This window comes from Anarhichas minor, unplaced genomic scaffold (genome assembly GCF_050575085.1).
Source record: "Anarhichas minor isolate MPS153535 unplaced genomic scaffold, ASM5057508v1 ptg000011l, whole genome shotgun sequence".
Lineage (NCBI taxonomy): Eukaryota > Metazoa > Chordata > Actinopteri > Perciformes > Anarhichadidae > Anarhichas > Anarhichas minor.
This window is the reverse complement of record NW_027466457.1, coordinates 14,370-41,706: the sequence shown is the minus strand read 5'-3', so window position 1 is coordinate 41,706 and position 27,337 is coordinate 14,370. Positions and strand designations below refer to the sequence as shown.

At 42.5% G+C, this 27,337-nt stretch overlaps 1 protein-coding gene across 2 annotated transcripts; it reads left to right on the top strand.

Annotated features, from left to right (window-relative positions):
• Nucleotides 1-18,475: 18,475 nt before the first annotated feature.
• fnbp4 (formin binding protein 4) lies at nucleotides 18,476-27,037 on the top strand. Of its 2 annotated transcripts, none has more exons than XM_076088738.1 (17): nucleotides 18,476-18,615; nucleotides 19,229-19,306; nucleotides 19,397-19,515; nucleotides 20,127-20,298; nucleotides 20,420-20,567; nucleotides 20,718-20,820; nucleotides 20,929-21,273; nucleotides 21,648-21,840; nucleotides 21,961-22,100; nucleotides 22,219-22,323; nucleotides 22,584-22,717; nucleotides 23,724-23,875; nucleotides 24,071-24,366; nucleotides 24,494-24,605; nucleotides 24,754-24,947; nucleotides 26,246-26,403; nucleotides 26,540-27,037. In XM_076088738.1, the coding sequence occupies exons 1-17, from the start codon at nucleotides 18,612-18,614 to the stop codon at nucleotides 26,631-26,633; spliced, it is 2,547 nt and encodes an 848-aa protein (XP_075944853.1). In that variant the 5' UTR covers nucleotides 18,476-18,611; the 3' UTR covers nucleotides 26,634-27,037. The 2 variants fall into 2 exon arrangements, with proteins under 2 accessions (XP_075944853.1, XP_075944852.1); XM_076088737.1 differs by having other exon boundaries at nucleotides 18,595-18,735.
• The last annotated feature ends 300 nt before the right edge of the window (nucleotides 27,038-27,337 follow it).

Genomic DNA, 27,337 nt, shown 5'->3' with positions numbered 1-27,337 from the left:
CAACTTTCAAGTGAGGGATGACTGTTGTGGAAAATGTTTCTGAACCACCTCAAGGTGTCACTCAGAGAGAACCAGGACATTCTGATGTAGCATTTCAAAATTAAAGCCCTTCAAAATCGCATTCATGAGACAATTTGTCTAATTTCAGATGAGATTTTAGAGGAAATGGTGCATAGTTACAAAATAATTTCACTTCAGGTTAATAGCAGACCACCTGAACAACATGGACTTGGTGTGGCAGCCATTTCACATGGTTCGCCATCGTCCATCAAGCTGTCGTAACTCGACTGTACTTTGTCAAAACTGTCTCAAACTTGACATGCTTGTTGACTGTCATGGCTTTAGGACTTCTGCATGCCAATATTAACTCATAGTCATAGCGCCACCTACTGGCAACCACGGACGTAAGCAGGATTCTATAATTACAGCGGCCCAAACACTGAACCTGTTAAAAGGGTTTGTGGGCACACCATGAGAAAAAGACTTCTCTGATCTAAATATGTGCAAACTAAGATGCTTGGAGAGCAAAAGTTAGATAACTGTAGTTTTTCAAACCATGTCAGTGGGCATTAGTATAAATGATCTGTCCAGAGCTTCTTCATGACAATCAGGTTAAACGTTATAATGAATGCTTCACACTACAAAGTTACAGAAGAACTTAAAATGAAAACAGTGTTAAATTAAAGTGTTCAAGTAACAGCAAATGGCACTACTGTTCTGTTAACTTTCATGTAAGTCCAAATACAATCAGCAGGACACTGCAGGGAGTTGAACCCCTTCCCAGTAAACTGACAGTCTGTTATGTAACAAACACTTAAGCGCTTTCACACACATTCATTTTCTTAATGATCTTTAAAGGCTTACATTTATGATTGTATCGGAGGTACACTCAAAACATTTGAGGCTTATTAAGACCTGGCAACATGATCATGCTACGCTGCTGGTCTACGCAGGAAATATCATCTAACTCGTGCACGCAGTGTATGATGGTCACAGAAATGCATGCCCGTGTCAACCAGAGTCCTGCCAGTACCCTCGACGTGCGTGAAATTGCGAGGGCCCGATCAATGCTGCTCGCAGCTTTAATGTTGTACGATGTTCAGTCCCAGCTGAATGTCCCTTTCTCCCAGCACTGCTTGTGGGCTCTCTACTTTTCGAAGCCTGGAGTGATGTACGCGAACGTAAGTGCCTCCATGCCTCACAAATATCACTGCACCATCTTGGCCGATGACCACACCTGGACCTTTCCATTCTGTACAATCCACCCGTTTGTAGTAGACTTTGTCCCCTGTTTCGTATCGGTCATCAATGGGCCGCAGTTGTTTACGAAGGGCTCTTTGGATCCTTTCAGAGGACTCAGCTTCTGTAAATGCTCTCCTTGCAGCATGTAATGTTGTGATATGCTGGGCTATCCAAGTACTCATATTAGTACCTTCCAGAGCTGGCGGCTTATTAGTGAAGGCAGATTTGGGTTTTGTCCAAATACCAGCTGGTAGGGACTGTAGCCATGCACATTGTGCATAGAGTTCTTTGCCATCAGGGCCCAGTCTAGGGCCATCCTCCAGTCACATCCATTGTCCCTCTTCACTTTCATCAGGATTTCAGTGAGGGTTTGATTATGCCTTTCCAAAAGCCCATTGCTCCATGGGCTGTAAGCTGCAGTTGTTTTCACTTCAATGTTGAAGCTTTCAGCCATGTCCCTCATATCTTCGTTGTTGAATTCACCCCCATTGTCACTGAACAGTCTGCGTGGAGGACCATGAACACTTATCCAGCAATGTATAAAGTGCTTCACAATCTCCCTGGGTTTCTTGGTGGTGACGATGCTTCCTGCACTGAAGCGTGTGAAGTGGTCAATTGCATGCAGATACCACACTCCTGGCTCTAGCTCATGCAAATCCACATCTACAGTTTCATTGTAGGTTGAGGCCACGGGCAAACCCACCGCAGGCTTTGGTTTGCTATATCTGATGCACGTCTCACAGTTTTTTACAATGTCCTTAAGGATTGTGGTGCATTCATCATCAGCATTACCTGAGCAGGCCAGTAGTTTTTTTCAGTCTGTCAACAGAGGCGTGTCCAAATTGCTAGTGTAGTTTCAACAGAACTTTCTGTTTTTCTTTTGTTGTCATGTTTTCTGTCACAGTGAGAATGTCATCCTCATTCTGGAGCTCATGTTCATCTGGGTTACTCTCATCTCTGATGTTCACACAGAAATGTCCTGAAGATGTTAGTTCAAGTTTCACTGGCTGTTTAAACATTGTGGCCTTGTCATTTTTAATGTCTAAAACAGCACCTGCTCTTTTCAGTGAAGTTTTGCTTAAAAGCAATGGGATATCTACTGGGACCACTTCTGTTTCAATTTGACATCTAGTCTGTCCTATCATGGCTGGGATTTTCACTTTCTTTGTAGATTGAACAACTCTCCCATCACCAAACTTGAATGCTCTTACACTCTTTGTGTCCCCCATTTTTCAATAACTCACGTTGTGTTAGTCCACTCATGTAATGATCAAGCCATTTTTCGCCACACACAGTTCTAGTGCCAGCTGTGTCAATGACAGCTGATCCTAGAGACTCCACCATGAATATCTCTGTGTCAGACAGCGATTCTTTTGACAGCAAAGTAATGTTGCATTCTTCAACATCTGTCACTTTTTCATCCTCTGTTCATTTTGCATGTTCATTTTTGTGAGGACAATCCTTTGCCCAGTGATATGTGCTTTGGCAGACTGCACATCTTGATCTTCTCCCATATCTGTCGAGTGGATTCGTCCCTTGAACAGCCGTATGGATCTGTGGGCTTGACCTGACATTACTTTCACGCTTGCCGGTAAACCGTGTGTAGTAGGCAGAGTCGGCAGCACCCCCCCACACACGGAGGCTCATCAGCTCCCTCTTGTGGAGAATTATCGCCAAAGATTCTCTTCAAGGCTGACTTCATGTTTACAAACGAAAGGTTTGGACACGCGGTAAGTGCTAACTGTTTGTCTTTAACATTAAGTCCTGCAGTATCAAGTAGCTTGAAAGCTAACACTGCATCTGGAAGCTCCATCTTGAACTTACGTATTCTGTTGTACCGGCGCTCAAACTCGACAATGTAATCGACCATGGTGACGCCATTTTCTCTTCTGATCCGGTCAAACTCTGTGTACGCCTCGTACTGGCGATACTTTTCCTCTTTCATAAACACAGCGTCCAATTTCGTGAGAAGTATATTCAGTCCTTCATCGATGTTCAAATCCACTGCGGCAATTTCTAGTGCACTATCCCTCGCTCTTCCCGTCATTGATAAAGCGACCGCCAAGACCTGCTTCTTCTCCTCGAGGTCCGTCACCAGCCTCCAACTTTCAACGTCATTTTTCCAGCTCTTGTAAGACTTCTTCTCGTCAAACGGCGGCGGAACTTTGTAATTGCCAGCTGCCATCCTCTGCTACCATGTTAATTCAATAACTCCAGCGACAACTGTACATGTTTAAGACTTTACTTAAAACGTATGCGTGACATCAACACCAATGGCTGCACGTCTTCCGTTCCTCTAGAACTAAAAGCGTTACACACGTGCGCACTAGTTAACTCAGTACAACTGTGTGAACAGCAGCTTCATCTTTTGAAGTCACTGTACCTATCTGACCTCAAGTACAATTCTTTACACATTTCTTTGGGTTTGTCTCAAGTACAGCAATTCAGACGTGTATGATGCATTTTGTACTTTACTTTGTAGCTCTCGTGTCAATGGCAACGGCACAGCACATGAAGCCCATCACACCAACGACAGTGCTGCAATTGTTGCAGCCCCTCAATCTGTGAAGGAGACCAAAGTGAAGGCAAGTCTCATTTAAGTCCAACACAAATGTGAATTAATTTGAATTAGTTTAAAGACATTTATTCTGAGCTTTAATATGTCACCCTTATGTTTTTGTCTAAAAGCAGGTAATTGAGAGTGCTGTAGGCCTCACAAGTGAAGAAGAGGAGAGGGAGTTCGTTGCCTCCCCTGGCTGCTCGGAGAACCTTATGATTCTGGGTGGGGATGTCGGAGAGAAAGAAGAAGAACCCTCGGGATCCGATGGTATTTCTTAATGGTATCTCAGTGGCTTGCTAGCTGAATGCTAAATGCTGGAGGTGTGAAGCTTGTGGCCATCTTTTAAAAATCTATTAACTTAATAAAATGTAGCTAACAAATTAGTTAACATTAGCTGCAAAAATACATCATACCCCAAAATAGCTAACGTCTACGCTTAATGATGGCAGTATGCTAGCTCATGAGACCGGTTTGTTTAAGTTAAGCTAACACTAACGGATCGACCAGAAGCTATCGTGTAGCGTGAGCATGCCAACTCAGGCTACATCCACACTAATACGTTTTCATTTTAAAACAAAAACGATCTCCGTCCACACGGACGTTTCAGCATCGTTTTCTAAATGATCTCCGTCTAGACTAACACACCTGAAAACGAATATCACGTGACTATTCACGTACACTGGGCATGCGGGTGGGTGCCGATGTAACAGGAAGTAGATTGGTTGCTTAGTTTAAAAAAATATACGTCAGAAAAATACGACAAAGTAATAAAGTAGTCTTTAATCATGAAAGTTAGTGCTTGATACTTAAGATCTTCCTCTATAAACTCAAGTTTTATTTTTCAGACTTAGTTAATGCGCTGCGGGTAATAATACATTTAATACTAATCAATTAGTCTTTGTAATACAACTCATCAATACTGCTAGGTTACACATTTGGTTGACAAATGAACTGCTTTGATGTTGAAATCTATCAGCCACCTTTAAGTATAGCAGAACATAAGGATTGTGTGCAATATATCACCTAAAATCAGCTTTGATCTGTTTCCAAGCATCTCATGGTTGTTGTTTTTTTGCAGTGGGTGTAGAGATGGGAGACTGGCAGGAGGTGTGGGATGAGAACTTTGGCTGCTACTTCTACAGGAACACTCAGACCAATGAGGTGTCCATTGAGCTGCCACAATATCTAGCTGATCAGGTGCAAAGCCTGGGGCAGACTACTAACAGGTAGGAGGAACTGACAGAGACACAGTATCATCACAACTGTGTGAACAGCAGCTTCATCTTTTGAAGTCACTGTACCTATCTGACCTCAAGTACAATTCTTTACACATTTCTTTGGGTTTGTCTCAAGTACAGCAATTCAGACGTGTATGATGTATTTTGTACTTTTCTTTGTAGCTCTCGTGTCAATGGCAACGGCACAGCACATGAAGCCCATCACACCAAGGAAAGTGCTGCAATTGTTGCACCGGGCGAAATCCCTGAGCTAGGCACCCTCACGGGGGATGCAAGTCTTGTGGGGGGATGTCCTATGGGTCGATTTAGTCATTTCCAAAGACATGATAAGGTGTGTGACATCCTCGTAACAGAAGCTGAGCGCAACGGCTGGAGAGTGGAGAAAGAGAAAAGCTGTAAAATGCCCTCCGGGAAGATCCTAACTCCAGACTTAATCTGCTCAAAGAAAAGGAAGGTGCTCATTGTGGACGTTACGATACGGTCCGAAAAAAATAAAGACACCCTCAGGAAAGCAAGGACTGAGAAAGAGAGAAAGTACTGTCCATTGACCCCTGTAATCAAACGGAGCAGACCTCGGGTAACAGAGGTTAAAGTCTTTGGCTTCCCGATTGGAGCCAGGGGAAAATGGCCGATGCAAAACAACAAACTTCTCAGAATATTGGGCCTGAAGAAAGCTCAACGCCTGATTTTTGCTAAACTTCTAAGCAGGAGAACACTAATATATACGCTGACTATGTCGAGGACCCTCAAGTTAAAGAAGGCGGAGAAGAAGAAGGCGGTGAAGAAGAAGGCGGAGAAGAAGAAGGCGGGGGAGAAGAAGGCGGTGAAGAAGAAGGCGGAGAAGAAGAAGGCGGTGAAGAAGAAGGCGGAGAAGAAGAAGGCGGGGGAGAAGAAGAAGGCGTGGTGGAAGAAGAAGGCAGAGAAGAAAGCGGAGAAGAAGATGGAGAAGAAGACTGAGAAGAAGGCGAAGAGGGAGAAGAAGAAGGCGGAGAAGAAGACAGAGAAGAAGGCGTGGAAGAAGGCGCAGAAGAAAAAGGCGGGGAAGAAGAAGGTGTGGTGGAAGAAGAAGGCGTGGAAGAAGAAGGCGGAGAAGAGGACGGAGAAGAAGACGGAGAAGAAGACAGAGAAGAAGGCGAAGAAGAAGACGGAGAAGAAGGCAGAGAAGAAGACGGAGAAGAAGGCGGACAAGATGGCTACCCTGAATCGTCTTCGTACACTTAGAAGTTCTAAATATGGCCGACGCATGTAATAACTACCTGCAGAAGATAACATCTGGGAACTCACTGAGTTAACATGATGATACGATGCATTTTCAGTAGTCCCGCCAGAGCGGGAGCTGACAGTTTAACCTGGAAGTTTCATCCAATGTGCAGAATGCGTTGCATCTAAGCCTCTAAGAACAGGGGTTACCAATTAGCTGCTAGTTCTTGCTCATATTTCTGACAGCGTACAATAACATGTTATACTGTTTCCTCTTGTCCACTATACTAGCATTTGCCAGTATCATGTTTTCCTACTTTAAGTAACATACTTTTAAGCCCAGTGTGTCCAAATCAAACTGGACATAACTGTGGTAACTGTCAATATGTGCCTGTATTGTATGCAAATTAAAAATACCCGTTCTACCCTTGTTCTTCTTTTTTAATAATGCAAAGTCTACTGTTGCATCAGGAAGTATGCACGGTGCTATTTCTGGTAATGGAACTGTTGGACTGAAGTTCAAAGCTTCTTGTCTCCCTCCTCTACTTTTCCCAGCAGGGTTTTAGAGTTTCCTGTGTTGGATGCCCTGTAGATTAGCCCAATAGCTCAATGCTAACTGAGTTCTTCTTAATTCTAGCAGCATTTCTCCCATTTCCACCTGTAATGCAGCCGTTGGGCTTGTTTTAAAGGCACCAGTGCATAATCTCATTGCCTGATATTGAATATTATAACATCTTTAAGGGATGTGCTTGCTGCTGATCCATACACCATATTCTAATATAGATCTAATTAATTCACTCTATGGCTTTCAAAGCAGGTCTATCTGCCCCCCATTCACTTCCCAGCCTATGTGACACTTTTGTCAAACCACAAGTGTTATACTCTCTCCAATTCATGATGATGTAGTTTTACTTCACTACCAATTTCTTTCCTTGTCTTATCAACTGAAAATGTCATTTGTAGGACTTAATGTAATTCTTCTGTTAAACCCTCTTTGAAGGGCAAGAAGTAAGAGATGTTTCTATAGACAAAGTGAGTTAGAGCTGCTTCATTTTTGACAGTGTAGAAAAAGCCTGCAATGTCACCAAAACGTACACAAGAGACAATAAAAAAATGAGAAGTGTGCCGCTGCATGTTTATTTAATTTGTTCAACACATAAATAACATCAGAGGCATTTGCAAGGATATGTCCATGACAGAATACAAGATGACAGATTATAAGTGCATCATATTTAACAATCTCTTTGGTACAGAATCCTTTGTCACCTGCACAAACTCTTACATAAACTCTCTTAAGGCTTAACCCCTTGGCTCCCCTGAAGTGGAGGTTAAATACATGCAGGCCGGGCTTAATTCCAACAATTCCTTCATCACTCACTTTATCAGCTTTAACAACCAGTATTTTAAAACAGTAACTTTACTTATCCTTCTTATACTGTTCCTTAATGTTAAATAAAAACATGTTTCTTTTATAAACTTATTTTTCTTAAAAGACCCATCAAAAATATCTTGGTGCGTTTGTTGAAAAAAATAATAATAATTTCCCGACATTAAATTGCAGTGTTTAAGCTGCACTGTAACAGATATTGAATACAAAGAAACAGTGATGATGGAATGAAAACCTACTTTGTAAAAGCATTGCAGCTTTAACCAAGTATGCCACGACTGTAAAATCACCCATTAAACAGACGTCACATTCCTTGTGTCTCTCAGGCTGGACACAAGTTCTACAGTGATCTATTAAAAACAAAGACACCATTTTGGGCACATTTTCCAGATCGAATTGCTCTGAAAGAGACTCTGTGAAAAAGCATCTCGAAGTTTGTTTCTCTGTATCCTTTAAAAGGATGTGAAGCATTCTTGTAAATCCAAAAACTAAATAAATTCTGTTCCAAGTACGGGGCGGCTACATTCAAAATCAGAATCCTGTCCACTGATGTATGAACTGGTAATAAAGAGTTAGTCTACTTGTATTACACAAGACAACTCTCTAATTCATGATTATTAGTTTTACTTCACGACCAAGTTGTTTCCCTGTCTTTGTCTTATCTACTGAATGTAAAACCCCATTAATATGACCACTCTTCTATCTTCAAAATGGCTCTCTGCAGTTTCTTTACTATGAATTCCACATTTCTTCCCCTCTTCTAAATTGATCCGTCATCTGCAAATAGTGACAATCCCATCCCAAATCTTCCTCTTGCTGTAATAAATATTCATTCTCCACTATTGTTGTTTCCCTTCCCCCTTTGCCCTCTTCACTAATATTGTCTCAACTATATGTTAACAAAAGTTTCTCTGTTTTCTCCTCATCTCTCACTGCTGTTGTTTCACCATCTTTTAGGACTGGATACCAAAACTCTCTTTTAATCCCGTTCATTCTTTTTATCAGTTCCCATACTTTATACATTATTTTGGTGACAAATTGAGCGACAAAATTCCCTCCAAAAGTTCTTCTTTTTATGATCCTCCTTACATTTGCTTGCAACTTTTTATATTCAATAAGACTGAAAACTATAATTATTTTGTAATACTTTAAAAGCTTTATTTCAAGATTTAATACCTTCATCACATTCCCTTGTCCACCAAGGTACAATCTTATTTTTGTGCTTACCTCCCTTCTTCTGCATGGACTGCTTTGATGCCTCTAGAATAGCTTGACGAATAGAATAATTTAAATTTTCAACATCGTCGCTAATAAACACTTTCTCCATTTCTTGATCACTGACCCTTCTAATTCTGCAGTCAGCACTGCTGAAAGACCATTTATGTCATCCTTCTGTCTCATATTCTTCTAAACTCCGCCCTATATCTCAATCATTATTGGATAATGGTCACTTCCTGCAGTTGTTCCTCTTATTACCTCCCAGGAGCTAACCCCTTTCAATGCATCAGATACTAAAGTAGGTCTATTGCCGACTCTGTGCCTGTTCTGATGTTAAATCAACCGGAAGTTGATGCCGTCTTTTGCAGCAGAGGCCCCAATGTAATGTAAGGAAATGTTCCCCCTTGGATATTACCAGTTCAAGACGGTCTGTCTTTACAGCTGAAATGATTGCAATAATCTTGGGACTGCAATGGGTAGAAGGGATCAGGCTTGAGAGAGTGGTCATCTGTTCAGATTCTGCTGCAGCTTTAAACAGCCTACAGTCAAAACAAACAATAAGAGAGGATTTAGTGATGGAAATATCTCTGATAATGTTGAGACTTCAGAGATAGGAATAGATGTTACATTTTGCTGGGTTCCTGCTCATGTAGGTGTGGAGGGCAAAGAGAGAGAGAGAGCAGATATGATTGCAAAGAGAGCACTGAAACTAAAAGAAGACGAGATATTGAATATTCCTTTTGGAAAGGGGGAAGCTACATAATTAATAAGAGAGGCCGTACGGGATGTATGGCAGAAGAAGTGGGACACCGACAACAAAGGAAGAGATTATTCTAACATTCAGAAATCCATAAATGTGAAGACATACAAAGGGAAGTATAAGAGAGGAGGTCATATCAAGGTTAAGATTCGGACATACAGGACTTAACTCAACTCTGTATTTAATAGCAAAAAAGGACTCAGATAAGTGCACTGTTTGTAATGTTGCTGAAGACGTGGAGCATGTTATCCTAAAGTGTGAAGATACAATACAGACAGGAACATCTTGAAGCAACATGTCAGTTGGGACGGAGGTGGAGTTTGGAGGGAGTTCTTGCAGCGGACAAAGAATGGCGTGAGTGCTGCAGGGCACTGTTGCGATTTCTTAAAGAAACGGGATTAGACCGTAGGATTTAGTTTTTTTATTTTAATTATTATTATTTAGAACTGATGAAACTTTTACTCTGAAACTGCACACTCCGGTACAGTAGGTGGCGGTAGGCACCTATTCAAGTTGGTTGCGATCCGCCAATCAAATTAGAGAAGAAGAAGCAGCAGAGCACAGCAGAGCAACAACAACAACAACAACGCCAGGGTAGGCTGCAGGACCCCAGACTGCCAAGACAGCGATGGGTAAGAAAAACCACCTCACAGGAGGAGCGGTCGGTCTGAGAACGATCCTCCAGCTTTCACCTTCCGCCTTCCGGGCTCGGTGGTGGGAATGTCAGAGAGAGGGAAGAAGCCCCCTCGGGATCCGATGGTATTTCTTAATGTTATCTCAGTGGCTTGTTAGCTGAATGCTAAATGCTGGAGCTGTGAAGCACGTGGCCATCTTTTAAGATACGTTTTCTAAATGATCTCCGTCCAGACTAACACGCCTGAAAACGAATAGCACGTGACTATTCACGTACACTGGGTATGCGGGTGGGTGCCGATGTAAACAGGAAGTAGATTGTTGCTTATTTAAAAAGAACCAATCAAGTAGCAAACACGGGTGTCTACGTCATCGTTTTCAAATTAATTATAGTTGTCTCCATAACATAAGGAAGCAGTAAAGCTGCTGGTGTACTTGGAAAAAAAACAATCTATTCATATAATAATATATATTATTAAAATAATACATTTAATACTAATCAATTAGTCTTTGTAATACAACTCATCAATACTGCTAGGTTACACATTTGGTTGACAAATGAACTGCCTTGATGTTGAAATCTATCAGCCACCCTTTAGTATAGCAGAACATAAGGATTGTGTGCAATATATCACCTAAAATCAGCTTTGATCTGTTTCCAAGCATCTCATGGTTGTTGTTTTTTTGCAGTGGGTGTAGAGATGGGAGACTGGCAGGAGGTGTGGGATGAGAACTTTGACTGCTCTTACTACTGGAACACTCAGACCTATGAGGTGTCCATTGAGCTGCCACAATATCTAGCTGATCAGGTGCAAAGCCTGGGGCAGACTACTAACAGGTAGGAGGAACTGACAGAGACACAGTATCATCACAACTGTGTGAACAGCAGCTTCATCTTTTGAAGTCACTGTACCTATCTGACCTCAAGTACAATTCTTTACACATTTCTTTGGGTTTGTCTCAAGTACAGCAATTCAGACGTGTATGATGCATTTTGTACTTTACTTTGTAGCTCTCGTGTCAATGGCAACGGCACAGCACATGAAGCCCATCACACCAACGACAGTGCTGCAATTGTTGCAGCCCCTCAATCTGTGAAGGAGACCAAAGTGAAGGCAAGTCTCATTTAAGTCCAACACAAATGTGAATTAATTTGAATTAGTTTAAAGACATTTATTCTGAGCTTTAATATGTCACCCTTATGTTTTTGTCTAAAAGCAGGTAATTGAGAGTGCTGTAGGCCTCACAAGTGAAGAAGAGGAGAGGGAGTTCGTTGCCTCCCCTGGCTGCTCGGAGAACCTTATGATTCTGGGTGGGGATGTCGGAGAGAAAGAAGAAGAACCCTCGGGATCCGATGGTATTTCTTAATGGTATCTCAGTGGCTTGTTAGCTGAATGCTAAATGCTGGAGGTGTGAAGCTTGTGGCCATCTTTTAAAAATCTATTAACTTAATAAAATGTAGCTAACAAATTAGTTAACATTAGCTGCAAAAATACATCATACCCCAAAATAGCTAACGTCTACGCTTAATGATGGCAGTATGCTAGCTCATGAGACCGGTTTGTTTAAGTTAAGATAACACTAATGGATCGACCAGAAGCTATTGTGTAGCGTGAGCATGTCAACTCAGGCTACATCCACACTAATACGTTTTCATTTTAAAACAAAAACGATCTCCGTCCACACGGGCGTTTCAGCATCGTTTTCTAAATGATCTCCGTCCAGACTAACACACCTGAAAACGAATATCACGTGACTATTCACGTACACTGGGCATGCGGGTGGGTGCCGATGTAAACAGGAAGTAGATTGGTTGCTTAGTTTTAAAAAAAATACGACCGAGTAATAAAGTAGTCTTTGAGAATGAAAGTTAGTGCTTGATACTTAAAATCTTCCTCTAAAATCTTCCTCTATGAACTCAAACAGACACATTTCGTGGAAACTTTTAGACGTTTTGTTTTTCAGACTTAGTTACAACGCTGTGGGTCTTGTTCTATCTCTCTCTCTCTCTCATCAAATTTACTTTAAAATGAACACTTACACATAGTTTTTTACTAGAGTATGGGTCAATAAATGTGGTCAACACACGTCTCTCATTCATTTCCTCGGTTTCGTTGTTGTCTGTTCTGACTCGTAGCTCTGCTGCTGAAGTCTCTGTCGTACTGGAGAGCAATTCATTTTTCGTTCCTTTATAGTTTGTGTGTGGACTTCACAATAGTTGTGCAGAACAAAATAAGCATTAATAAGAAAAGGAAAGTCCTCCGTTTTGTGTCCGTCCTCCTCAAAGCCTCAAACCGTGACTTCAAACGTCCACTCTGTAGGTCTGATAACACCGCTGGACACGCCGCTCACTAATCGCTCCAATAACAGCTTCTTTCTCTGCAACAATGCATAATTTAACTGGACAACAGCTGCTAGTAAAGACAACAAGTTCAGCAACAACTGCAATCAGTTCTCCACCCAGACCTGAGGTTGATACTCAGACACCAGCTGTGAGTGCAGACCAGAACCAACAAAGCACAGAGTTTGAGTACAATACTCAGTACTCACTTTCTGGAGGTAACTGTCTGTGTGCTGTATTTAAGATGAAGTGTTCATGTTTTATAACAGAGCAATATCATATTAATTATAGTTGTCTCCATAACCTAAGGAAGCATTAAAGCTGCTGGTGTACTTGGAAGAAAAACAATCCATTCATATAATTATATTATTGTAATAATACATTTAATACTAATCAATTAGTCTTTGTAATACAACTCATCAATACTGCTAGGTTACACATTTGGTTGACAAATGAACTGCCTTGATGTTGAAATCTATCAGCCACCTTTAAGTATAGCAGAACATAAGGATTGTGTGCAATATATCACCTAAAATCTGCTTTGATCTGTTTCCAAGCATCTCATGGTTGTTGTTTTTTTTGCAGTGGGTGTAGAGATGGGAGACTGGCAGGTGTTATGGGATGAGATCTTTGACTGCTACTTCTACAGGAACACTCAGACCAATGAGGTGTCCATTGAGCTGCCACAATATCTAGCTGATCAGGTGCAAAGCCTGGGGCAGACTACTAACAGGTAGGAGGAACTGACAGAGACACAGTATCATCACAACTTTGTGAGCAGCAGCTTCATCTTTTGAAGTCACTGTACCTATCTGACCTCAAGTACAATTCTTTACACATTTCTTTGGGTTTGTCTCAAGTACAGCAATTCAGACGTGTATGATGCATTTTGTACTTTTCTTTGTAGCTCTCGTGTCAATGGCAACGGCACAGCACATGAAGCCCATCACACCAACGAAAGTGCTGCAATTGTTGCAGCCCCGCAATCTGTGAAGGAGACCAAAGTGAAGGCAAGTCTCATTTAAGTCCAACACAAATGTGAATTAATTTGAATTAGTTTAAAGACATTTATTCTGAGCTTTAATATGTCACCCTTATGTTTTTGTCTAAAAGCAGGTAATTGAGAGTGCTGTAGGCCTCACAAGTGAAGAAGAGGAGAGGGAGTGCATTGCCTCCCCTGGCTGCTCGGAGAACCTTATGATTTTGCGTGGAGTTATGAGGCTGAGTAAGTCAGAAAGGTGCCCCCTAGCAGTAGTGTTTATCGACTTTGCGAAGGCCTCCGATACCTTTTCACACGAGCACCTCCTGAAGGCACTGGAACAGAAGGAGTTAGACCAGCACATGCTGGAGCATGTCAGAAACTCTTATGAGGCATATACGACCAAAGTGCGATGCCTTGTAGAGGAAACGAGAAACATCGCCATGGACTTGGAAGTGGAGCAGGGTGACTCCATGTCCCCTCCCCTCTTTAACCGTGCTCTGGATCCACTGATACAGACACTTGAACGCGAGGGCCGGGGCTTTGCCGTTAATGGGAAGCCCATTACCACACTAGCATTTGCAGACAACCTGGTGATGCTGAGTAGCTCTTGGGACGATATGGTCATAAACATAGCCATTCTCGAAACATTCTGCAAGAGTACAGGCATGAGCGTCCAGCCAAGTAAGTGCCATGGGTTCTTCATAGAGATGGCCGGTAAAACGTGTAAGGTAAATAACTGCAACTCGTGGGCCATCGATAAGAAGCCAATCCACCTAGTGGGACCGGACGAGTCGGTCGGTTATTTGGGAGTCTGGGTGAACCCACGGAAGGGACTGATTTCTGGAGATGTGGTTGCTAAGATCCAGCAATGGACCAAGGCAATCGGGCAGTCACCGTTAGACCCGGAAGTTAAGGTGTTCTTGTTGCGTGACTATGTAATACCGAGAGTGATCTTTGTCGCCGATCAATGCATGATATATACGAAGGCCCTGACAGAAATGGACGACCACATCAAGCAGGCAGTAAAGAGCTGGCTCCATCTGCCGACTTGTACAACCGACGGACTACTATACTCCAGGTTATCCAGCGGTGGTCTGGGTCTCCCTAAGTTGGCAAGAACTGTCCCGGCCATGCAGGTCCTGAGGATCCACGGGCTGTTTCACTCCCCGGAAGAAATAGTCAGATGGGTCGCTCATCAAATGATAAGTCGCACAGAGCTTAAGATGGCCTGGCTGAGAGCGGGCAGGTCACCGGGCAAAATCTCTAAACCAGGCACCCTCACGGGGGATGCAAGTCTTGGAGGGAGATGTCCTAGGGATCGATTTGGTGAGGTCCAAAGACACAACGGGGTGTGTGACATCCTTGTAACAGAAGCTGAGCGCAACGGCTGGAGAGTGGAGAAAGAGAAAAGCTGTATAATGCCCTCCGGGAAGATCCTAACTCCAGACTTAATCTGCTCAAAGAAAAGGAAGGTGCTCATTGTGGATGTTACGATACGGTCCGAAAAATATAAAGACACCCTCAGGAAAGCGCGGCTTGAGAAAGAGAGAAAGTACTGTCCCTTGACCCCTGTAATCAAACGGAGCAGACCTCGGGTGACAGAGATCAAAGTCTTTGGCTTCCCGATTGGAGCCAGGGGAAAATGGCCGATGCAAAACAACAAACTTCTCAGAATATTGGGCCTGAAGAAAGCTCAACGCCTGATTTTTGCTAAACTTCTAAGCAGGAGAACACTAATATATACGCTGCATATGTTGAGGACCCTCAAGTTAAACAAGGCGGAGAAGAAGAAGGCGTGGTGGAAGAAGAAGGCGTGGTGGAAGAAGAATGCGTGGTGGAAGAAGGTGAATAAGGCGGAGAAGGAGGCGGAGAAGAAGGCGGAGAGGAAGACTGAGAAGATTCGAAAGAATCGTCTTCGTACACTTAGAAGTTCTAAATATGGCCGACGCAAGTAATAACTACCTGCAGAAGATAACATCTGGGAACTCACTGAGTTAACATGATGATACGATGCATTTTCAGTAGTCACGCCAGAGCGGGAGCTGACAGTTTAACCTGGAAGTTTCATCCAATGTGCAGAATGCGTTGCATCTAAGCCTCTAAGAACAGGGGTTACCAATTAGCTGCTAGTTCTTGCTCATATTTCTGACAGCGTACAATAACATGTTATACTGTTTCCCCTTGTCCACTATACTAGCATTTGCCAGTATCATGTTTTCCTACTTTAAGTAGCATACTTTTAAGCCCAGTGTGTCCAAATCAAACTGGACATAACTGTGGTAACTGTCAATATGTGCCTGTATTGTATGCAAATTAAAAATACCCGTTCTACCCTTGTTCTTCTTTTTTAATAATGCAAAGTCTACTGTTGCATCAGGAAGTATGCACGGTGCTATTTCTGGTAATGGAACTGTTAGACTGAAGTTCAAAGCTTCTTGTCTCCCTCCTCTACTTTTCCCAGCAGGGTTTTAGAGTTCCCTGTGTTGGATGCCCTGTAGATTAGCCCAATAGCTCAATGCTAACTGAGTTCTTCTTAATTCTAGCAGCATTTTCCCATTTCCACCTGTAATGCAGCCGTTGGGCTTGTTTTAAAGGCACCAGTGCATAATCTCATTGCCTGATATTGAATATTATAACATCTTTAAGGGATGTGCTTGCTGCTGATCCATACACCATATTCTAATATAGATCTAATTAATTCACTCTATGGCTTTCAAAGCAGGTCTATCTGCCCCCCATTCACTTCCCAGCCTATGTGACACTTTTGTCAAACCACAAGTGTTATACTCTCTCTAATTCATGATGATGTAGTTTTACTTCACTACCAATTTCTTTCCTTGTCTTATCAACTGAAAATGTCATTTGTAGGACTTAATGTAATTCTTCTGTTAAACCCTCTTTGAAGGGCAAGAAGTAAGAGATGTTTCTATAGACAAAGTGAGTTAGAGCTGCTTCATTTTTGACAGTGTAGAAAAAGCCTGCAATGTCACCAAAACATACACAAGAGACAATAAAAAATGAGAAGTGTGCCGCTGCATGTTTATTTAATTTGTTCAACACATAAATAACATCAGAGGCATTTGCAAGGATATGTCCATGACAGAATACAAGATGACAGATTATAAGTGCATCATATTTAACAATCTCTTTGGTACAGAATCCTTTGTCACCTGCACAAACTCTTACATAAACTCTCTTAAGGCTTAACCCCTTGGCTCCCCTGAAGTGGAGGTTAAATACATGCAGGCCGGGCTTAATTCCAACAATTCCTTCATCACTCTCACTTCATCAGCTTTAACAACCAGTATTTTAAAACAGTAACTTTACTTATCCTTCTTATACTGTTCCTTAATGTTAAATACAAACATGTTTCTTTTATAAACTTATATTTCTTAAAAGACCCATCAAAAATATCTTGGTGCGTTTGTTGAAAAAAATAATAATTTCCCGACATTAAATTGCAGTGTTTAAGCTGCACTGTAACAGATATTGAATACAAAGAAACAGTGATGATGGAATGAAAACCTACTTTGTAAAAGCATTGCAGCTTTAACCAAGTATGCCACGACTGTAAAATCACCCTTTAAACAGACGTCACATTCCTTGTGTCTCTCAGGCTGGACACAAGTTCTACAGTGATCTATTAAAAACAAAGACACCATTTTGGGCACATTTTCCAGATCGAATTGCTCTGAAGGAGACTCTGTGAAAAAGCATCTCGAGGTTTGTTTCTCTGTATCCTTTAAAAGGATGTGAAGCATTCTTGGACATCCAAAAACTATATCAATTCTGTTCCAAGTACGGGGCGGCTACATTCAAAATCATAATCCTGTCCACTGATGTATGAACTGGTAATAAAGAGTTAGTCTACTTGTATTACACAAGACAACTCTAATTCATGATTATTAGTTTTACTTCACGAACAATTTGTTTCCCTGTCTTTGTCTTATCTACTGAATGTAAAACCCCATTAATATGACCACTCTTCTACCTTCAAAATGGCTCTCTGCAGTTTCTTTACTATGAATTCCACATTTCTTCCCCTCTTCCAAATTGACTCATCATCTGCAAACAGTGACAATCCCATCCCATTTTCTGTTTCACCGAACACATTTATTATTATGGAGAATAGTAATGGACTGACGATACTACCTATGAGGTGTTCCATTTTCAATATCAAACTTTCCCAAATAGCTCTTTCCTATTCTGACTTCTATAAATCTTGTTAATAAAAAAAACTGTATCCATATATACATTCGACCCTTAATACCCAACATGCAAAGTCTAATTAATAACCCTTCTCTCCACATCATATCATATGCCTCTCTCTATGTCAAAGAAGTCAGCCACAACACCTTTTGTTTATCTGTGCTTTCCTAATTTCATGTTTCAAACTTAAAGCTGGATCTATTCTACTTCTCCTTTTCCTGAAACCACTCTGGTATTTGGATAAACATTCTTCACTTTCTACACAATACGTTAATCTTTCATCTTCTTCATTATTTTGCAGAAATTTGATGTTAAAGCTATTGGTCTTGTTCCTCTTATTACCTCCCAGGAGCTAACCCCTTTCAATGCATACTAAAGTAAGGTATATTGCCTGTTTTGATGTTAAATCGTGTCCCAGTTCCATTATTTAAGCAAAAAGAATTTCCATTAACTCTTCTACCACCATTTCATTGCCATCATTACCACTACCACATAATGTGCTATGAGCATTAAAATCTCCACAACATATCACTTACCCTTCTAAATGTAGAGCTAATTCATCCCGTAATTATATTGAAAGACATCCTCATCCATTTCCTGAGTCGCCTCCCTAATCCAGTCACAAACCAGTTCATTACAACCACCACTTGTTTTCGGTTTAGGTAAATGTTTGTCTCGTGCTCCTTCTCTCTTCTAGCATTCAGACGCAGCACTACTATTACAAAACATGACCACATGAACCGGAAGTTGATGCCTTCTTTTGTGCCACTTCGAAGCAGCAGAGCCGAGCCGCAACAACGACGCCAGGGAAGGCTGCAGGGCCCCAGACTGACAGACAGCGATGGGTAAGAAAACTCGCCTCACAGGAGGAGCGGTCGGTCGGAGAACGATCCTCCAGCTTTCACCTTCCGGGCTCCGTGGTGGGGATGTCGGAGAGAGGGAAGAAGCCCCCTCGGGATCCGATGGTATTTCTTAATGTTATCTCAGTGGCTTGCTAGCTGAATGCTAAATGCTGGAGCTGTGAAGCATGTGGCCATCTTTTAAAAATCGATTAACTTAACTAAATTTAGCTGCCGAATTAGTTAACATTAGGTGCAAAAATAAATCATCAACAAAAATAGCTAACGTTTACGCTTAATGCTGGCAGTATGCTAGCTCATGAAACGAAACCGTTTTTTTCTAAGCTAAGCTAACGGATCGACCAGAAGCTAGCGTGCTAAGCTAACGGTAGACGTTGTTGTGAGCATGCCAACGTAGTCTTGCGACAATTGACTGAGCCATTTAACCCAAACGCAATTATCCTAACTCCATTAACGTTACCATTACATTACACTTGTTTCATCTCGGAGTGTGAGGACGTTGTACGTGTGGGAGAACAACGTTAGTCTCTACCTAGCTTGCTGTAGCAACTAGCTATGTAGAAGACTAGGCTAACCTCTTGGCTGACATTTTTTGCAGATGAACAGGAGGGCGATGGACTCAGAATTGCGAGAGAAAGACTCGCACACATGAAGACTTCCGCAGTAAAGGCCACAGGTAGAGTAACTGTGTATATGCGAGGAGCTGTGTGTGTTTCTTATGCAATGCGAAACCATATAGTTGAACACGTTGTTTTGTCTCGCGTAGAGGGCTTGTCCTTGCTTGGAGCCTATGAGGACAGTGATGAAGAGGATGCTGGAGACTCTGTTCCGCGTTCAACTGGAAAGTCAGCTGACATCGACAGTACATTGGCCAATTTCATGGCTGTGAGTATAATTGGCTTTATATCTTAATCATCTGTTTTGTATAACTTAAAGATAAATAAGTTCATGCGTTTAGGTTAACTTGTACCTATTAGTGGTGCAGTTGAGGCTGTGGGCTACTGCATAACATTTACGTATATACGGTTCACAACAGCAGAAACACAATCTGTTAACTCAGTTTGTATGTAATTGAGGTACATAATGAACCAACTGGTATTTACCTTTATCGGCCTCAGACCAGTTCTGAAATGCACGTTCCTTGATCGGTTTTGTTTCGATGGTATGTCTAAGGACTGTACCTAGATTAGCCGAAAGATTCAAGAATACATTATTAATGAATTTCTTTCTCCATATCATTTGACTAAGTGAGAGGACAGCTGATGATGCAAAAATAAAAATGATACTTGGTGCCTTTTTTCTTTACAAGTAGACTACATGTTTTTTCCCAATTTACAATCTATTTTGTGAAGGCATCTAACCTGGGCCTAGTGTTTCATTAATAAATCTAATTATTTTTCTACCGACAAGTGTTTAGAAGAGTGTGGTTCATTCTAAGGCCTGAAAACAGTTTCTCAAAAAATATAAATTCCTTTTGCACATTTTTTCCACCACAGGAAATTGATGCAATCACCACCCAGCCAAATTCAGATGATACAGCTCAACCTTCGGTCCCAACTACCACCCCACCCAGACCTGAGGTTGATGCTCGGCAGCCAGCTGCCAGTGCAGACCAGAACCAACAAAGCACAGAGTTTGTGTACAATACTCAGTACTCACTTTCTGGAGGTAACTGTCTATTGGCCACCCTTTAGTATAGCAGAACATAAGGATTGTGTGCAATATATCGCCTAAAATCTGCTTTGATCTGTTTCCAAGCATCTCATGGTTGTTTATTTGTTTTTTGCAGTGGGTGTAGAGATGGGAGACTGGCAGGAGGTGTGGGATGAGAACTCTGGCTGCCACTACTACTGGAGCACTCAGACCAATGAGGTGTCCTGGGAGCTGCCGCACTATCTAGCTGATCAGGTGCAAAGCCTGGGGCAGGCTAATAACAGGTAGGAGAAACTGACAGAGACACAGTATCATCACAACTGTGTGAACAGCAGCTTCATCTTTCACTGTGCCTATCTGACCTCAAGTACAATTCTTCATCTCAAATACAGCAATTCAGACGTGTATGATGCATTTTGTACTTTTCTTTGTAGCTCTCGTGTCAATGGCGACGGCACAGCGCATGAAGCCCTTCACACCAACGACAGTGCTGCAATTGTTGCAGCCCCGCTGTCTGTGAAGGAGACCAAAGTGAAGGCAAGTCTCATTTAAGTCCAACACAAATGTGAATTAATTTGAATCTGTGGTGTTTAAAGACATTTATTCTGAGTTTTAATATGTCACCCTCATGTTTTTCTCTAAAAGGAGGTAATTGAGAGTGTTGTAGGCCTCACAAGTGAAGAAGAGGAGCGCCATGGAGTGGCTGCGTCTCTGCTTGGTCCTTTGATCCCGTCTGAAGTGAAAGAAGCAGAAGAAAAATGGAGAAAAAAACTGCTTAAAGGCTTGGATGAGACTGAGGACAGTGTCGATTCTGACGGGGAAGGTGTTCACAATGCAGGATCCCCATCTCCCCCTCTGTCTGACCCGGACCCGATCCCCACTGTCCAGAAAGATCTTTGCCCCAAGAAGCAGTCGGAAGACAACTCTGATGCTGAGGAGGAGACAGAAGAAGACACAATGGAGCTGGAATTGGCCCTGGAGAGGAAAAAGGTGTGTCTTGGGTCCAATACAGTTCTGTGTTGGGGGGAGGGGGATCTAGCTTTGTCCCATGTTGATGAATGCAACGTCACAGGAACGTCTGGAGGGAATTTCTTTTTAATTTGGCACAAGCTTCCACTTGGACTCAAGGATGAACTGATTAGAATTGGGAGGTCAAAGGTCACTTGCTAATTATGACTGTTTCACACAAAGTGAAAGTGAAGTGATGATGTTTTGGACAGACATGGGTGTAAACTGCAACGTGACTGGATGGCCGAGCCATACAACCACAGGGCCTTTTTTTTCTGGTTTTCGTGTGCAGCAATGGTGTTTCAAACTCTGTTACGTTAACGTGGCCTTTCCCTAACCTCTTATCTGGCTCTTAGGCTGAGCTCCGGGCGCTGGAGGAGGGTGATGTGAGTGCCGGGGGCTCCAGTCCTTGTTCTGAGACGAGCCAAGAAGCTCCTGGTTCCCGAGGCATTCTACTGAAGAAAAAACGGTGGAAGACTGCCTTCCCCAGTGCTCCCAGCCCCGACTCCAACAGCATAGGCTCAGACATACAGGACAGCACAGAGACGAGTGAGTCCAAATAGTTGCATGCACTATTGGAGGGTGGCATGCATGAAAATGAATATTCCACTTATGAAATGTTTGTAGTCTAAACTCCCTGCATATTTATGACTCCTTTGTGTCTTGTAGCACTTTCTAAAGTCCAAGAGAGTGTTAAAGAAGGAGAAGAGAAGGAAACGGACAACTCAGAAGAGAAAACGGCTACAAATCCTCCGGTAAAAGAAGAGGCGGAAACACCGGAGATCAAAGTAGAAACGCCTGAGCTCAAGGTAAAAACAATGTTACAACAAACTATTATTATTATTGTCAGAATCCTCTTTTTTTTTTTTCTTTTTTTTTTCTTTTTTTTTTTTTTAGGATATGTTTTTAATGTTGAAGAAAATGTAGTTTCAGATTGGACAACTGGCTAACACGTTAACCAGCAAGATGGAGTTCCTGGGGATAAACAAAAAGGCGATCTCAAACTTTCAGTTTCTTCTGTTACAAACTGAGGTGAGTGGAAAATGGTTCAGTTTCTAAGCAATATTATCCTAGCTTCCAGATGTAGAACTCTAAAATATTTAACGCTTCATTTTGTTTCATATCATTTGGCACACAGCCATGTGGTAGTACTTAATATTTAAAATTCTCATCATAATCCATCATAGGGTGTCATTTGTTTCACATCTATCTTTTGGCTCTGGATGTCTCTGTATCCCTTTTACTTCTACTTTATGGGCTTTATCTCACCCATGTCTCCCGTCCCCCCACAGACTCGGATTGCTGACTGGAGAGAGGGCGCTCTGAACGGGGTCTATCTTCGTCGCCGGCTTCAGGAAGCAGCCGAACACATAAAATATTACGAACTTAACGCCACTCCTAAAGGCTGGTCCTGCCACTGGGACAGGTACGCGCTCCTTACCTTTCACATCTCTAAACTCCCTCGTCCCCCCAAAAAACGTACCGTGTGACTACACCCTTCTCAGTGCCGAGGTTGCAGACTTTGTTTCATGACTTGGGGAGAAGCTTAACCAGTCTGGGAGGATCAGAATACTTGCCAGAAACAGACTCTGCAGGTTTCTGTGATGCAATCCTGGCACTCTGCCTTGCACATACTGATAAGGGAGCATCCACTCTGGGCCGGCCTGCTTCCTGTTAAATATTCCTGCCACCAAAAACTCCCTGTCCCCATAACACAGACTCTTATGCCCTTTGTTGTCAGGGCCTTTGTAGACTGATTATGGGTCCAGTCAGTAAAAAATTTGGGAGGGAGGTGGGGTATGGTAAGAAGGTTGGTTTTGTGGGAGAGCTTTGCACTTTACAGGACTACAACACCCAGAATGCAATGCAGACAGTGATGCCCTGGAAGCGAGGAGTGTCACGCATCAAATAAAAGGTGAAGATGGAGCAATGACGGGAACCCAGCAGGTCAGACCTACTCTATTTCATATGTCTTCCTGTTTTATTTTTTTTCTTTCTGATGTAAAACGAGTCGAGTGTGTGCTTGTAATTTTTGACCCATGCTTGTTGATGATGATGATGATGATGATGATGGTGTTTCCTCTCTGGCGTCTTCCTGTGTCTGGGAGGTAATGGTTGTCTAAAACGGAACAAATGTGACAACCATGGTGTGAGCTGCTGAATGCTACTTTCAGGACCTAGAGATGATTTGTTTTGCTTTCTTTGTTTTTGAGAGCAAAGGTGGGTTCCCTATCCACAGCCATGACCACACTCTAATTGGGCCCTTCTTTTGGACAGCTAAAGTCGCTGTCCATACCAACACTCCTGCCCCCTTACCGTGGCCGCTATGTCCACTCCCTCGCCCCACTGTCCCAGGGTATCCTGCCACTCATCCAGTTGCTAGGACAGTCGTTGAGACTCTTGCCTTCTATCTCTGTTGTCCCACTCTTTAGAGAGCACAGGCGGTATTTCTATGTGAACGACCGGACCAGTGCCTCCCAGTGGGATTTTCCAAAAGAGGACACCAAGGAGGAAGACCCGAAAGGCTGCCAAGGCACACAGACTTCCAGTCAAGGGGACACCAAAGCGTTGTCTGAATCTGCTGGTCAGTCTTTTTCTGCTGTGTCGTCTTTAGTGACTTCAGAAAAATGGTGTATTTATCTTCCTGTAAGTGTTTTTCCTATCGAACATATGCCTGGATAATGAATATTGCGTTGCTGTTTTAAGTGCATACTATGTGACGAGGCTATCCACGCTTCACCCCATGGTTTTACAAAGTTTTTTTCTCTTTTTTTAACAGGATCTATTGCCCCGGCTGCCCCACCAGCGCCTCCTCAGCCCAGTGCATCATCTGTCTGGTCCCCACCTCCACCTCCTCTTCCAGACAGCCCACCTCCGCCTTCCAACAACCCCCCGCCTCCGCCTCTCCCCCCAGGCTCACCACCTCCACCTCCTCCTCCCCCTGACAGCGATGGAGAGATCATGGAGGTAGAGATGGAAATGGATGATGAGAACGACGGTGAGCCTCCTGCTCCGGGGACGGAGGAAGATGGCTCTGGGAGGCCTCCTTTACCTCCAGGCACGGCTAGCGTCAAGGTGTGGGAGTAATCCAAGTTAATTTAGAGAACTCCAGTTCATTTTGTACACGATAATGCTATATGATTATATTCAGAATAAGGGAAGACTTCCGCTTCTAACCTGTATCATATTTTGTCACACACAGATTGTGGAGTCGCCGGGCCCCTTGGGGAAGGCTCAGAAACGTAAAGCCAGCCAGCTGAGTAAAACTATTGGCAGTAGTGCCATTCTCTACACCCAGCCTGCTTTTAGTGCAGGTAAACGGATCACAACCCAGCATCTGCTGTTAAACTATGTATTGGGCATTTTTCCCCAACACGGTTACCTGTCTGATCAGCATTACTACACATCCTCTGAAACGAGACTAGAGCCCTGTTTACTCAGTGACGGTTTCTCTTTGTGCAGCTCCTCTCATGTCTGCAGCTGCTTACTGGGGCGTGCCAGCTGTCCCTGCTCCCTTGGTTCCTTGTGAACCTCCTGTCCCACCTGTCCCGGCCCTACCTCCTCAGCCACCACTGCCACCATCCCAGCCGCCCTCTGAACCTCCTGGAGCCAAGGTTCCTCCCACGGACAAGACCAAGAAAGTGAAAAAGGATAAGGTCAGTGTTGGAGTTAACGGTTTACATCAATTGTCAAAGGAGGGCAGAAAACAACCCAATTACATACAAAAGCACAGTACAAACTTAATACTATACCAATGTGTCCACAGCTGGGATAGGTAGCTTGTAGCACTTGACCTCCTATTAGTTAAGCCCAAGAGGATTTTGTTATCAGTCATGAAGTCAGCCGACCCATTTGTACATGAGATTTCATGCTTCAACAGCTTCTAGAGTATTGACTCCTGCAGCAACAAACATTTGACTTGCACTGCACCATCGAGGGACAGATCATGACGGCACTCTTTCTGCCATTGTGTCATGGTGTCATGTGTTTCCACATCATACACAGAACGCAATGTAAGGAGCTGCTGGAGACGGTCTCAGGACCACAAGATCATCTGCGTTTATAATATGGTTCACTAGAGTACCACCAGTCATGCACCTGATGGTACAGGCTTTTATTAGCTCGGACAGATTTTTAAATGCATGGCTTATAAGGAACTGGGGCCAAAATACCCTCTTGTCTAATACTTTTGCTAACCCCAAAGGGCCTGTGACCCTGTTGCCCCATTTTACTCCTACAGTCTGGTGGCCATGACAGTAAGGTAGGATTCACACGATGTATTTGAGCGTCCCTCTGACTCAATGCAACAAACTGATTATTTCTGGAGTTAATCATACCATTTCATCTGTCTAGCATCATTCTTTATTGGCTAAAGCTATGTGCCTGTAGTTATCTAGGCTGCCAACTTTTCCAGCTTCGTCCTTGATGACTGACACTAACAGACAACACTGAGTCTGCTAGTCAGCCATGACTCATGAAGGCAGTAAATGGCAAGGAGAGAAGCTGTCCTCATGCTGGCATGTTTACGGCAAGGAGAGAAGCTGTCCTCATGCTGGCATGTTTACGGCAAGGAGAGAAGCTGTCCTCATGCTGGCATGTTTACGATGTTCAGCAGAAATGTGGTCTAAACCACTTTGCTTTATCAGACCGCTTGTTTACAGCTTGGGACACAACATGTGACATAATCACCAGTGAAACATTACAATCAATATTGTCCACGTTACACAAATCACTTTGGACACAGTTGAATAAAATTCTTATAATGCTGTCGCCATACGTCCAGACATTGATGTCCAGTATTGTCTTTCTTTCGATTGTAAACCGTATGGGTTGATTTTCTTTGCTTGGATTGTTTCTAAAGTCTTCACAGTCGAGCCATCTTTGTAATCCAATGCTAAAACAATCACATAAGAAGAACCTTCATTGTGTTTTGTCTCTTCCTATGTCTCTATAGTCAAAGAAGAGTAAGATCAAAATGCCATCTCTGGTGATGAAGTGGCAGAGCATCCAGAAGGAGTTGGACGAAGAAGAGAAAAGCAGCTCCAGTGACGAGGACCGAGATCAGCTGAACAAGAAGAGTATTGAGGACTGGAAGCATCAGCAGTTCAGCACGTACGTTTATGTTTGAACAGAGTAACATTTTTAAAGGTTATGATGGTTGTTTAACGATGTAGCTCCATTGACTTCTTGGAGTTTCTTCTATTTTTCCATGGTGATGACTCTTCATTAACTGTTTTTAATTCTACAGAGGAAAAGCTTCAAAGAATGCCAATTTTGAGCACCTGCCCGATAACTGGCGGGACCGTCTGAAGAAGAAACGGAAGACGGCGAATAACACGTAACATCCAACCTGGGTCATAAGTTGCCCAGTGACTATTTTTTATTTTTTTACTCTGCTCCAACCATGACCTTCTTACCCCAGATTACAGTTTTTGTTTAATGATCTATGGACTTTCTTTACCATTTAACTTGTCAACCATGGAGACATCTGAGGGGGGTTTGAATGTCCGTTTCATGGTTTTGTAACCACTATTGTAAATGTGCCAAAAATCTTGGGTTCATCAGAAATACTTCACGTCATAGATGACCTCCACAGTTTGTTCGGAGGGATTGTCTATTTTATTGAGAATTTATACAACCGTGTTCATGTCATGTATGATGGGATAAGCCAAGTGTTGGGAAGGGGAGGGAGGGTCACTGAACTTGTACATTTTGTAAAAAGTTATTAAACTGTTTTTTTCCAGTTTTTTTTGTCATTTGTAATGCTATGTATTTTTATTATGGCTTGAAGACAAAGAGTTTCTAATAGGCTATAAACTTTTTATTTTATTTTAAAGTCACAAGTAGCAGTAGTACTGTAGTTTTATCATTATATATATGCATAATCTTTAACGCCATCCGTCCATATACATTGATGTATAAAGAGAGATACACGGATATACTTTGTGAAGCATTTCCTTCACGTTGGTGCTAGAATATATAGAATATAGTACTGTAGAGGGACCATTTCTTTATATACAGTATATCTTATGTATATTTTTTTATA